Raw genomic sequence first — 15068 nt, 5'->3', positions numbered from 1 at the left:
CACACAGAAACAGAGGGATGGGGAGCAGGAGTAGGCCACTCAGCCCTGCTCCACCATTCCATATGATCACGTGACTCAGTCTCCTCTTCCTGCTTTCTCCCCAGACCCTTGGATCCCTTTAGTCCTAAGATCTAAATCTAATTTCTTCAATGTTTGGGCCTCAACTATTTTCTGTGACAGAGAATTCCACAGGCTTACCACTCTCTCAGTGAAGACATGTCTCCTCATCTCAATCTGAATGGTCACCCCGTATCCTTAGACAGTGACTCCTCATTCTGGACTCCCTGGCCATTGGGAACATTCTTCCCGAATCTACCTTGTCTAATTCTGTTAGAATTTTATAGGTTTCTATGAAATTCCCCTGTCATTCTTCTGAACAAAGAGAACGAAGAACAGGACAGCACAGGAATGGCCCTTCAACCCACCAAGCCTATGCTGACACATGACACCTTTCCAACCTAAAAAACTTGCCTCTATGCGGACCATATCCCTCTATTCCCTGCCTATCCATGCATCTGTCAAGATACCTCTTAAACATTGCTACTGTACCCGCCTCCACCACTGGCTCTGGCAGCACATTCCAGGCACTGACCACTGTCTGTGTAAAAAAACACTTGCCTCTCATCTCTCCTTTAAACTTAAACTCATGTCCCTCTTTCCAACCTGAGAAGCAGACTCTGATGATCCACCCTATATAATATTAAATACTTCCATCAGGTCGCTCCTCAGGATCTGATACTCTATTGAAAACAATCAAAGTTTATCCAACCTCTCCTTCTAGCTAATACACTCCAATCCAATTAACATCCTGGTAAACCTCTTCTGCACCGTGTCCAAAGCCTCCACATCCTTCCTATAGTGTGGGGAGCAGAACTGCACACAGTACTCCAGATGTGGCTTCACTGAAGTTCTATACTCGGTGTACCAACTGATGAAGGTGAGCATGCAGTAAGCCTTCTTTACCTCCTTAACCACTTGTGTTGCTACTTTCAAGGAGCTATGGACTTGCACCCCAAGATCCCTCTGTATATCAATGCTCCTCAGGGTCCTGCCATTTACTGTATGCTTGCCTTTTGCCTTTGACCTCCCAAAATGCATCACTTCACACTTGTCCGCATTAAACTCCACCTGCTATTTCTCCATCCAACTTTCCAAACGATTTCTATCCTGTTGGATCCTTTGACAGCTCTCCTCTTTATCCACAACTCTACCCATTTTTGAGTTGTCTGTAAACTTACTAATCAGGCCATCTCGACTTCCATCTAAATCGTTTATCAATTGACAAACAACAGAAGTCCCTACATCCAGATTCTTGCAGAACACCATTGATCACAGTCCTCCAGTCAGAGAAACATCCCTCCACAACCACCCACTGTCTGCTGGGAGAAAGTGAGCACTGCAGCTGCTGGAGATCAGAGTTGAGAGTATGATGCTGGAAAAGCGCAGCCGTCAGGCAGCATCCAAGGAGCAGGAGAAGCTCTTCATTGGGAATATGGGGTGGGACCCAAGGCGGTTGAGAGTTAAATGGGAGGTGGATGGAAGGTATCTGGGAATGCAATAGACTGATGAAAGTGGGGGTGGAGGGTGGAAGATGACACATTCTTCCTCCAGGTGGCTAGAGGTGTGGGCACAGGTTTTACACCTCAGCGGTGGCAGGGGAAGGTGCCAGGAGTGGAGGGTGGGTTGGTGGGGGACGTGGATCTAACAAGGGAGTCGTGGAGGGAATCATCTCTGCAGGTTGCAGATAGGGGTGGGGAGGGAACTATATCTCTGGTGGTGGGGTCTGTTTGTAGGTGGAGGAAATGGCAGCAGATGATATGTTGTATTATCCTCCGCCAAGGGCATGCAAGTCCTGGGCCTCCTCCCCTGCCAAACGCTAGTCACCCAATGCTTAGAGGAAGACTACCTCATCTTCTGCCTTGGGACCCTCCAACCCCAGGGCGTCAATGTAAATTTCACCTGTTTCCTCATTTCCCCATCTCCCACCTTATTCCAGATCCAACCCTCCAACCCAGCACCGTCCCTTTGACCTGTCACACCTATCCGCTCCACTCTCCTCTCTGACCTATCATCACCCGCCATCTCCATATCACTTTCCCATCTACCTTCCCCCCCAGCCCCACCCCCCTCCCATTTATCTCTCAGCCATTCCTGATGAAGGGCTTATGTTCGAAATGTCAACTCTCCTGCTCCTCGGATGCTGCCTGACCTGCTGTGCTTTTCCAGCACCACACTGTTTGACTCTGTCTGCTGTGGCCAAGCCAATTTTGTATCCAACTCACCATGTATCCCATGTGACTTAATCTTCTGCATCAGCCTACCTTGAGGGATCTTGTCAAACACTTTTCATGTGGATAACATCCCTGGCCTACTCTCACCAATCACCTTTGTCACTTCCTCATGCTCCTTTATTGCATGTATCTCAAATTTCCTCTTTCCTGACATCACACCTACTGTTTGGCGACCTAATTAAACTATGCTTTTCCAAGTAATGCCACCCACATTGTTCTCTTGGTGTTTCTCACCTCTCCTCATACAGATTCCACATTGTCAGAGTTAATCTCCTTCCGCCCTATTGAATTAATTTCCTCGAAGCAGCCATGCAACTCCACCTGCTTTCTTTCTCGTCTGTCCTTCCTAAATTCTGAATACCTCTGGATAATCCGTTCCCATCCCTGGTGTCTGTACTGCCACATCTCAATAATCCCAGCTGTATCAAAGAGTCATAGAGATGTACAGCATGGAAACAGACCCTTCGGTCCAACCCGTCCATGCCGACCAGATATCCTAACCCAATCTAGTCCCACCTGCCAGCACCCGGCCCAAGTCCCTCCAAACCCTCCCTATTCATATACCCGTCCAAATGCCTCTTAAATGTTGCAATTGTACCAGCCTCCACCACATCCTCTGGCAGCTCATTCCATACACGTACCATCCTCTGTGTGAAAAAGTTGCCCCTTAGGTCTCTTTTATATCTTTCCCCTCTCACCCTAAGCCTATGCCCTCTAGTTCTGGACTCCCCGACCCCAGGGAAAAGACTTTGCCTATTTATCCTATCCATGCCCCTCATAATTTTGTAAACCTCTATAAGGTCACCCCTCAGCCTCTGATGCTCCAGGGAAAACAGCCCCAGCCTGTTCAGCCTCTCCCTGTAGCTCATATCCTCCAACCCTGGCAATATCCTTGTTAATCTTTTCTGAACCCTTTCAGGTTTCACAACATCTTTCCGATAGGAAGGTGACCAGAACTGCACGCAATATTCCAACAGTGGCCTAAGCAATGTCCTGTACAGTGTAGGCCCTAAAAATGAACAATAACTGAAGGAACCTTTTAAATGCAGATTCTTGATTTTCTCTTTACAACTTGAGAGACACTGAATTTAAAAGGACATTGACCAATGGAAAGCAAGAGGAACAAAAGCACTAAAATCACTGAAAGAGACAAAACAGCTCAATAACACATCTGATTCCATTTGTTTTTACTCGTTCCAAACGTTTACGCTGGAATCTCTGTCTTTTTCCTTTTCCCTGAAATGTCTGCTCTGTCTCCTTTTCCTCTTTTAAGTTCCAGCCTTCTTGTTTCTAGTTGTCTATCCTGTTCAAAATTAAGCATTTAATTTTCATTTCCTGCTTCTCAGCCATCTCATCTGCAATCCCCTCCAATTTAATTGACTCATTATCTTGTTTGCTTTACTGTTCTTCCAATTTCAAATGCTGTGCTATCATCTCAGTTACATCTGCCACCGTAGCTCCTACTTTTAACACTAACTGCTCTACCAACTCAATTAGTCCATCCTTGAGTTACTTTTGCTAAGTCACTTCAAGATAACTCTTCCTTTTCCAGAAAAGTCTGGGTAACTGCTGAACTTGTTTGGTTTAAAAATACATAAAGATCCTGGTATATCTCCTTACATCTTTTTCCAACATTTCCATGTTCACTATTCCCCCCCCAAATGGCCTAATTTATTTGTTTGGATGTTTAGGCGCAGAAGCTAAACCAGGAAATACAAGGCCTTTTGCTGTGGATCGATGAAGTTGAAGGACAATTGTCTGCAAATGGACTTTGCGAAGCAGCTCAGACAGCTCAGGAGAGATTCCAGCTTCACCTGGTGAGTAATGAGGCTTGTGGGCTCAGAGCTCAAAACTGCTGCTAATGTGTCAGCCCAGGGCTGGGTCAGGCCTGTCAGGATCCCTAACTTCACACTAAAACCTCCCCGAAAATCAACTCCCACTTTTTCGACTTTACAAGGGGACTTCACGTTTAAAAAGTATAAAAGCAAATTAACGTGGATGCTGGAAATCTGAACAAAAAAACAGAAATTACTGCAGGAAGCCAGCGAGTCTGGCAGCCTCTGTGGAGAGAAAGCAGAGTTAACATTTCTAATTCAACATTCTGAGAAAGACTCTTACTAGAAATAACTGTGTTTCTGTCTCTCTACAGATGCTGCCAGACCCATTTCTGTTTTCATTTTTAAAACTTACCTACTGTGACTCCGAAGGGAAGGGGGGGAAACAGGAGAGCGATAGTGACAGATCTAATGGTTCGAGGAACAGACAGGAGATTCTGTAGTCACAAGCGAGACTCCTGGATGGTATGTTGTCTCCCAGGCACCAGGGTCAGGGATGTCTCAGATTGATTTTTAAGGGGTAAAGAGAACAGCCAGAGGTTGCCACCCGGGTTGATCGAGTTATTAAGAAGGCAGATGGTGTGTTGGCGTTTATTGGTGGAGGGATTGAGTTTCAGAGCCACGAGGTCATGCTGCAGCTGTACAAAACTCTGGTGCAGCCGCTCTTGGAGTATTGCGTACAGTTCTGGTCACCGCATTATCGGAAGGATGTGGCAGCTTTGGAAAGGGTTCAGAGGAGATTTACTCGGATGTTCTTATGAGGAAAGGTTGAGGGACTTGAGGCTGTTTTCGTTAGAGAGAAGAATGTTGAGGGGTGTTAATTGAGACAGATAAGATGATCAGAGGGTTAGATAGGGTGGATAGTGACAGCCTTTTTCCTCAGATGGTGATGGCTAGCACGAGGGGACATAGCTTTAAATAAAGGGGTGATAGATTTAGGGCAGATGTCAGAGGTAGTTTCTTTACTCAGAGAGTAGTAGGGTAGTGGAATGCACTGCCTGAAACAGTAGTAGACTCGCCAACTTTAAGGACATTTAAATGGTCATTGGATAGACATTTGGATGAGAATAGAATAGCGTAGGTGAGGTGGGCTTCAGATTGGTCTCATAGGGCAGTGCAACATCGAGGACCGAAGGGCCTGTACTGCGCTGGAATGTTCTATGTTCTAAGTTGTGGTACATATCGGTACCAATGACAAAGCTAGGGAAAGGGATGAGGACCTGAAAAGTGAATATAGGGAATTAGGTTGGAAGCTAAAAGGCAAGATGAGCAGAGTAGTGATCTCAGGATTGCTACCGGTGCCATGGGCTAGTGAGGCTGGGAAGAGAAAGTGAGTGCAGCTGAACATGTGGCTGCAGGGATGGTATAGGAGGGAGGGCTTCAGATATGTGGATCATTGGGATACCTTCTGGGGAAGATGAGACCTGTACAAATTGAATGGGTTGCACCTGACCTGGATGGGCACCAATATCCTGGATGGGAGGTTTGCTAGAGCTCTTCAGGAGGGTTTAAACTATATTGGCAGGAGGATGGGAGCCGGAGCTATGGATCAGAGGATGAGGTAGCTGGTGAACAGGCAGATACAGCATGCAGACAGTCTGTGAGGATGGATAGAAAGTTGATCGGGCAATGTTGCAGTCAGCGTGGTGGGTTGAAGAGTATCTATTTTAACTCAAGAAATGTCAGGAGTAAGGGTGATGAACTTGGAGCTGTGATGTTGTGGCCATTACTGAGACTTGGATTTCACAGGGGTAGGAATGGTTGTTGGATGTTCCAGGATTTAGATGCTTCAGGGAGGGAGATAAAAGAGGTGGGGGAGTGGTATTGCTAATTAGGGATAGCATCACAGCTGCAGAAAGGGAGGTTGGCAAGGAGGGCTTGTCTACAGAGTCAGTATGGGTTAAAGGCAGGAACAGGAAAGGAGCAGTCACTTTGTTGGGAGCTTTCTATAGATCCCTCAATAGCAACAGAGACATGGAAGAACAGATTGGGAGACAGATTTTGGAAAGGTGCAGAAGTAACAGGGCTGTTGTTACGGGTGACTTCAACTTCCCTAATACTGATTGGAACCTCCTTAGTGCAGATAGTTTGGATGATGCAGATTTTGTTAGGTGTGTCCAGGAAGGATTCTTAACTCAATAGGCCAACTAGATGGGAGGCCATATTGGATTTGGTGCTTGGCAACAAACCAGATCAGGTGTCAGATCTCTTGGTGGTAGAGTATTTCGGTGATAGTGATCACAACTTCCTGACCTTTATTGTACTCATGGAGAGGAATAGGAGCAGATGGTTTGGGAAAGTATTTAATTGTGTGAGGGGGAATTACAATGCTATTAAGTAGAACTATGGAGAATAAGTTGGGAGCATTGGAGGTGGAGTGGACAGCAAAGAAGGTTACCTCGGATTATAAGGGATCTTGATCAGATGGGCCAATGGGCTGAGGAGTGACAGGTGGATAAAAGCAAATTACTGCAGATGCTGGAATCTGAAACCAAAAGAGAAAATGCTGGAAAATCTCAGCAGGTCTGGCAGCATCTGTAAGGAGAGAAAAGAGCTGACGTTTTGAGTCGAACTGACCCTCTGTCAAAACTTTGACAAAGGGTCAGTTAGACTCAAAACGTCAGCTCTTTTCTCTCCTTACAGATGCTGCCAGACCTGCTGAGATTTTCCAGCATTTTCTCGAGTGGCAGATGGAGTTTAATTTAGATAAATTTTAGGTGCTGCATTTTGGAGAGGTTGAACAGGCTTAGGCTATTTTCCCTGGAATGTCGGAGGCTGAGGGGTGACCTTATAGAGGTTTATAAAATCATGAGGGGCATGGATAGGGTAAATAGGCAAGGTCTTTTCCCTGGGGTTGGGGAATCCAGAACTAGAGGGCAAAGGTTTAGGGTGAGAGGGGAAGGATATAAAAGAGACCTAAGGGGCAACTTTTTCACTCAGAGGGTGGTAGGTGTATGGAATGAGCTGCCAGAGGAAGTGGTGGAGGCTGGTACAATTGCAACATTTAAGAGGCATTTGGATGGGTATATGAATAGGAAGGGTTTGGATGGATATGGGCCAGGTGCTGGCAGGTGGGACTAGATTGGGGTGGGATATCTGGTCAGCATGGACGACAGAAATGTGGAGGTTGTTTAGGAATCACTTGCTGATAGTGCTGCACAGGTCTGTCCCACTGAGGCAAGGAAGGGATAAGTAGGGTGAAGGAACCTTGGATGACAAGGGATGTGGAACATCTAGTCAAGAGGAAGAAGGAAGCTAACTTAGGGTTGAGGAAGTAAGGATCAGACTTGGCTCTAGAGGGTTACAAGGTAGGCAGGAAGGAACTGAAGAATGGACTTCGGAGAGATAGAAGGGGCAGGAAAAAGCTTTAGTGGGTAGGATTAAGGAAAACCCTAAGGCATTCTACACTTACGTGAGGAACAAGAGGATGGCCAGAGTGAGGATAGGGCCGATCAAGGATAGTGGAGGGAGCCTGTGCCTGGCGTTGGAGGAGGTCGGGGAGATCCTTAATTCACTACTGAGAAGGGCCTTTCCATTTGTGAGGGCAGCATGAAACAAGCTGATATGCCCAAACAGGTTGAAGTTAATGAGGATGTGCAGAAAAATTTGAAAAACATGAGGATAAATAAGTCCCCTGGGCCAGATGAGATATGCCCAAGGTTACTACAGGAAGCGAGAGAAGATTGCTATGCTCCTGGTGATGATCTTTGTGTCCTCACTGTCCACTGGAGTCGTGCCAGATGATTGCAGGGTGGCAAATGTTATTCCCCTGTTCAAGAAAGGGAATAGGGATAATCCTCGGAATTACATAGAACATCACAGTACAGTGAAGGCCCTTCAGCCCTCAATGTTGCACCAAACTGTGAAACCAATCTAAAGCTCATCTAACCAATACTATTCCGTTATCATTTATATGTTGATCCAATGGCCATTTAAATGCCCTTAAAGTTGGCGAGTCTACTACTGTTGCAGGCAGGTCGTTCCATGTCCCTACTACTCTGAAACTACCTCTGACATCTGTCCTATATGTATCACCCCTCAATTTAAATCTATGTCCCCTCAGGCCAGCCATCACCATCAAAGGAAAAAGGCTCTTACTGTCCACCCTATCTAACCCTCTGATTATCTTCTATGTCTCAATTAAGTCATTTCTCAGCCTTCTTCTCTCTAACAAAAACAGCCTCATGTCCCTCAGCCTTTCCTCGTAAGACCTTCCCTCCATACCAGGCAACATCCTGGTAAATCTTCCAATGCTTCCACGTCTTTCCTACAATGTGGTGACCAGAACTGTACACAATACTCCAAGTTTCATACAGCTGCAACCTGACCCCATGGTTCCGCAACTCAATTCCTCTACCAATAAAAGCTAACACCGTATGCCTTCTTAACAACCCTATCAACCTGGTGGCAACTTTGAGCGATCTATGTTCATGGACACTGAGATCTCTCTGCTCATCTACACTGCCAAGAATCTTACCATTAGGCCGGTACTCTTCATTCCTGTTACTCCTTCCAAAGTGAATCACCTCACGCTTTTCCACATTAAACTCCATTTGCCACCTCTCAGCCCAGCTCTACGTCTCTCTGTAACCTACAACATCCTTCCGCACTGTCCACAACTCCACTGGCCTAGTATCAGCCGCAAATTTACTAACCCATCCTTCAATGCCCTCATCCAGGTCATTTATAAAAATGACAAACAGCAGTGGCCCCAAAACAGATCCTTGCGGTACCCCACTAGTAACTGAACTCCAGGATAAACATTTCCTATCAACCACCACCCTCTGTCTTTCAGCTAGCCAATTTCTGATCCAAATCGCTAAATCACCCTCAATCCCAATCCTCTGTATTTTGTGCAGTAGCCTACCATGGAGAACCTTATCAAATGCCTTACTGAAATCCATATACACCACATCAACCGCTTTACCCTCATCCATCTGTTTGGTCACCTTCACAAAGAACTCAATAAGGTTTGGTGAGGCCTGGCCCACCTTTCACAAGGATGCCGACCTTAAAGATGTTCTCCTCCTCCTTCTACAAGGATCTCAGTCAATCTCTCTCTCAATGTACCCCCCGAGGTCATCTACCTTCCCCCCCCAGCACCACCCACCTCCCATTTATACCTCAGCCCCCTTGGCCCACAAGCCTTATTCCTAATGAACTGCTTATACTTGAAACGTCGATTCTCCTGCTCCTCAGATACTGGCTGACCAGCTGTGTTTTTCCAGCACCATACTTTTTGACCCTTCACAAAACTATGCTGACTATCGATAATCAACTTATTCCTTTCTAGATGATTATAAATCCTATCTCTAATAATCCTTTACAAATCTTTGCCAAAAACCGAAGGAAGGCTCAATGGTCTATAAATTTCAGGGTTGTCTCTACTCCCCTTCTTGAACAAAGGGACAACACTTGCTATCCTCCAGTCGTCTGGCACTATTCCTGTAGATAATTACAACATGAAGATCAAAGCCAAAGGCTCTGCAATCTCCTCTGACTTCCAGAAAATCCTAGGATAAAACCAGTCCGGCCCAGGGGACTTATCTATTTTCACACTTTCCAGAATTGCTAACACCTCCTCCTAGTGAACCTCAATCCCATCTAGTCTCGTAGCCTGTTTCTCAGTATTCTCTTCGACAACATTGTCTTTTTCCAGGTGAATACTGACAAAAAGTATTCATTTAGTGCTTCCCCTATCTCCTTGGACTCCACGCACAACTTCCCACTACTGTCCTCGATTGGCCCTAATCTTACTCTCGTCATTCTATTATTCCTGATATACCTATAGAAAGCTTTAGGGTTTACGACTTCTCATGTCCCCTCCTGGAACTTCTTAGCTCTCTCTTTAGGTCTTTCCTGGCTAACCTGTAACTCTCCAGTGCCCTACTGAGCCTTCACATCTCATTCTAACATAAGCCTCCTTCCTCTTGACAAGAGATTCATCTTCTTTAGTAAACCACGGCTCCCTCGCTCGACCACTTCCTCCCTGCCTGACTGGTACATACTTATCAAGGACACACAATAGCTGTTCCTTGAATAAGCTCCACATTTCAATTATGCCCAAGACCAGTCTGTGTTTGGCAAAGTATTGGAGAGGATTCTGAGAGACAGGATTTATGATGATTTGGAAAATTATAGTTTGATTAGAGATAATCAGGAATGCCTCACAAACCTTATTGAATTTTTTGAGAATGTGACAAAACGCATTGATGAAGATAGAGCAGTGGAAATGGTGTACACCGACCCTCCGAAGAGCAACCCACCCAGACCCATTCCCCTACATTTACCCCTTCACCTAACACTACGGGCAATTTAGCATGGCCAATTCACCTAACCTGCACATCTTTGGACTGTGGGAGGAAACCGTAGCACCCGGAGGAAACCCACGCAGACACGGGGAGAATGTGCAAACTCCACATAGACAGTCACCCGAGTCGGGAATTGAACCCAGGTCTCTGGCGCTGTGAGGCAGCAGTGCTAACCACTGTGCCACACTTTTTTTTTTGCCCCTTAGGGCTCTTTTAAATCTTTCCCTTCTCACTCTAAACCTATGTTGTTAAGAAGGTGTATGGTGTGTTGGCTTTCATTAGCAGGGGGATTGAGTTTAAGAGCTGTGAGGTTATGCTGCATCTCTATAGAGCCACATTTGGACCACATTTGGAATATTGTGTTCAGTTCTGGTTGCCTCATTATAGGAAGGATATGGAAGCTTTAGAGAGGGTGCAGAGGAGATTTACCAGGATGCTGTCTGGACTGGACTGGAGGGTGATGAAAGGTTGAGGGAGCTAGGGCTTGATAGAGGTGTACAAGACGGTGAGAGGCATAGATAGAGACTTTTCCCCAGGGCAGAAATGGCTATCATGAGGGGCCATAGTTTTAAGCTGATTGGAGGAAAGTTTAGGGGAGGTGTCAGAGGTAGGTTCTTTACGCAGTGTGTGGTGGGTGTGTGGAATGCACTGCCAGCGGTGGGAGTAGAGTCAGATACATTAGGGACATTTAAGCGATTCTTGGACAGGCCCATGGATGATAGTACAATGAAGGGTATGTCGGTTAGTCTGATCTTAGGGTAGGATAAAAGGTCGGCACAACATCGAGGGCTGAAGGGCCTGTACTATGTTGTACTGTTCTATGTTCTATTCACAAAGCATGCTGCAACACTGTAACAGTTCTCAAAGCAGTTATTAAAGTGTTAAATCTCCTTCTTCATTGTGAGAAGGAATCATATAGTAAACGGGTTAATAAATGAGGTTTTAAGGAATAAAGAAAGGAGTAGTCACACAATTAGGAGTGTATTACAGACCTCCACATAGTGAGAGGGAGAGGAAGATAGATAACATATAAATGTGGACAAAGTTTGGCCTGTAGGAATAAGAGGGAAATAATAGGAGGCGACTTTAACTGTCCCAACACAAACTCTGTTTCAAACAGTACAAGGGGCACTGAGGGTGAAAATATTATGTACTGTGTCCAGGAAACTTTTTAAATGATACACGACAAGCCCTTTGAGAGGGGACACTATTCTGGATTTAGTTTTAGGATAAAAAGATGGACAAGTTGGTGAAGTGACAAAGACTGTTACCTCCGTGACTACCTGGTCAGATCCACGCCCCCCCCCCCCCCCCCCAACAACCCACCCTCCCATCCTGGCACCCTCCCCTGCCACCGCAGGAATTGCAAAACCTGAGCCCACACCTCCTCCCTCACCTCTATCCAAGGCCCTAAAGGAGCCTTCCACATCCATCAAAGGTTTACCTGCTAATATCATTTATTGTATCCGTTGCTCCCGATATGGTCTCCTCCACACTGGGGAGACTGGGCGCCTCCCAGCAGAGCGTTTCAGAGAACATTTCTGGGACAACCACACCAATCAACCCCACCGCCCTGTGGCCCAATATTTCAACTCCCCCTCCCACTCTGCGGAGGACATGGAGGTCCTGGGCCTCCTTCATCGCCGCTCCCTCACCACTAGACGCTTGGAGGAAGAACGCCTCATCTTCTTCCTTGGAACACTTCAACCCTAGGGCATCAAGGTGGACTTCACCAGTTTCCTCATTTCCCCTTCCCCCACCTTACCCCAGCTCCAAACTTCCAGCTCAGCACCATCCTTATGACTTGTCCTACCTGTCTATCTTCCTTTCCACCTATCCACTCCACCCTCCTCTCTGACCTATCACCTCCATCACCACCCCCATTCACCTATTGTACTCTATGCTACTTTCTCCCCACCCCCATCCCCCATTTATCTCTCCACCCTGGAGGCTGCCTGCCTCTACTCCTGATGAAGGGCTTTTGCCCGAAACGTTGACTTTCCTGCTCCTCGGATGCTGCCTGACCTGCTGTGCTTTTCTAGAGTCTGGGTTCCAGCATCTGCAGTCCTTGTTTTTACCGAGTGTTTTTCCAGCACCACTCTGATCTAAACGGTGACTGTATCAGGGCTAGTGACCACAATTCAGTTAGAGTTAGTATTATTATGGAAAATGACAGAGATAAATCAGGAGGAAGCGTTTTACACTGGATGAAAGCAAATTTTACAAAACTGAGAAGTGACTTGTCTGAGGTCAGAGCTGCTAAAGGATAAATCGGGAAACCTGTAGAGGCTCTAAACAGTGAGATCCATAGGACTCAAAACAGGGATGGACCCTCCAAAAATAAGAATGGTCCTCCACATCAGACCCTTGTGGTTGTCTAGAAAAACACAAGGGAACATATCTATTGGGGAGCGTTTTAAACTGTTGGGAGTGGGGATGAGGGGGATCTTAATTGAACTGAATTTGCTTTTTTGTCACACATACTCAAATGAGTGAAACATCATCTTAGGTACAAGGTACCTAGGTACAGATTCTTCAGTATAAGTGCTCAGGGTAAACAACTAGAGATTAAAAAGTCCAACATTACAAATTGTAGGAATACATTAGAAAATAGAGAAATTAAAAAGTTCAGTACAACAATTTTTCCAATCCAATCAACCTGGCCCCTAGCCTCCAATCCACACTGGGCCTTGACTCCAGACTTCACCAGGCCTCACTTTGAGGATCGTAAGGCTGGGAGACCGCTCTGGAATCACCTTAAGAATGGAAATCCACACTGAGGCTACACCAAGCTGAGACACCATACTTTAGATCAGAGTGGCGCTGGAAAAACACAGCAGATCGGGCAGCATCTGAGGCGCAGGAAAATTGACATTTCATCAGGAATCCTGATGAAGGGCTCCTGCCCGAAACATCGATTTTCCTGCTCCTTGGATGCTGCCTGACCTGTTTTTCCAGCACCACTCTAATCTAAACTCTGGTTTTCAGCATCTGCAGTCCTCACTTTTGCCCTGAGACACCACTACATCAGGCCAAGAGTTCACCCACACTAAGCTGAGAGAGACCGCTCACACCGGGCTGAGAGACTGCTATGCCAGGTCCATGCTGAAGCCGAGAGTCCAAGTCCGAGGCTGGCAATTGGCCAAGAGCCTAAATGTGTGGTGCTGGAAAACCACAGCAGATTAGGCAGCATCTGAGGAGCAGGAGAATCGACGTTTCATCAGGAATCCCTAATGAAGGGCTTATGCCCAAAACACCAACTCTCCTGCTCCTCGGATGCTGCCTGACCGGCTGTGCATTTCTAGCGCGATGCTTTTTGACTCTGATCGCCAGCATCTGCGGTGCTCACTTTCTCCAATTAGCCAAGAGTCCAAATCGGCACCGAGGCCGGGAATTCAGGACATCACTGAGAAGAAAGAGATAGAAAAAAAGAACATAAAAGAGAAAAAAGAATGACAAAAGAAAACAAAATGGACAGTGGATAAGCTCAGTTGGAAGTGTCAACTCTACCGCCATCTTGGCAAGAAGCTCAAGTATTAGTGAGAATAGAGAGACAGATGAGAATGGTTTGGATGCAAAAAAGGGCGAGTTAATTAGAAAAGGTGGCAACAGCAAATCAGAGAAAGAGGTAAGACTGATAAATTAAACTGCATTTATTTCAATGCAAGGGGTCTTACAGGTAAGGCTGGTGAAGTCAGGCCATCGATGGGAATGTGGCATTGGGAATGCACATTATTCCAGGGACCTAGGTGAGGGAAGGGCAGGACTGACAGCTCAACATTTTGGGTCTTAGATGCTTTTGGAATGTTTGAAAGGGAAGCAAGAGAGGGGGGGAGTGGCATTTTTGATTAAGGAAAATATTACAGCTGTACTTGGAGAGGATATTCCCAGGGGATCATCCAGTGAAGCTAAATGAGTGGATCTCAGAAATAAGAGAGGAATAGGATTGTACTATAGGCCACCTAATAGTCAGTGGGAAACTAAGGAGCAAATATGTAGGGAGACCTCAGATATGTAAAAGTAATAAGGTTGTAATAGTAGGGGATTTTAACTTTCCAAACACTGACTGGAACTGCCAGAACGTTAAGGGCTCGGATGATGAGGAATTTGTTAAACACGTTCAAGAAATTTTTCTTTATCAACCTGTAGATGTACCTACTACAGAAGAAGCAAAACCTGCCCTTCTCTTGGGAAATAGGAAAAGTGACTGAAGTGTTAGTAGGGGAGCACTTTGGGAAAAACAATCATAATTCTATAGTTATAAAATAGTTATGGAAAAAGATAAGCCTTATCTAAAAGTAAAAGTTTTTAGTTGGAGTAAGACATATTTTGATGACATTAGACAGGAATTTTCAAAAATCAGGTCATTCCTGATGAAAGGCTCCTGCCCAAAATGTCGATTTTCCTGCTCCTGGGATGCTGTCTGGCCTGCTGTGCTTTTCCAGCACCAGTCTAATCTTGAGGAATTTTTAAAAGTTGATTGGAGTAGACTGTTCACAGGTAAAGAGACAACTGGCAGGTGGGAGGTTTTCAAGTGTGCTAACAAGAGTTCAGAGGCATTATGTTCCTGTTAGAGAAGATGGGTAAGGCTGATACAAGTAGGGAACAATTGATGAACTAAGATATTGAGG

General features: G+C 45.8%; 1 protein-coding gene across 1 annotated transcript in view; it reads left to right on the top strand.

Moving 5' to 3' along the window:
* The window catches only part of LOC148148469 (microtubule-actin cross-linking factor 1, isoforms 6/7-like), a 157424-nt gene that overhangs the window by 20935 nt on the left and 121421 nt on the right, over positions 1-15068 (top strand). The window contains exon 6 of the mRNA XM_087993184.1: positions 3983-4108. Within this exon, the coding sequence (XP_087849310.1) occupies positions 3983-4108 (126 nt within the window). The remainder of the gene's footprint in view (positions 1-3982; positions 4109-15068) is intronic.

This window comes from Chiloscyllium plagiosum, unplaced genomic scaffold (assembly GCF_037043375.1).
Source record: "Chiloscyllium plagiosum isolate Xiang-an unplaced genomic scaffold, Cpla_swu_hap1 HiC_scaffold_12, whole genome shotgun sequence".
Classification (NCBI taxonomy): Eukaryota; Metazoa; Chordata; class Chondrichthyes; order Orectolobiformes; family Hemiscylliidae; genus Chiloscyllium; species Chiloscyllium plagiosum.
This window is presented reverse-complemented; position numbering and strand designations above follow the sequence as displayed.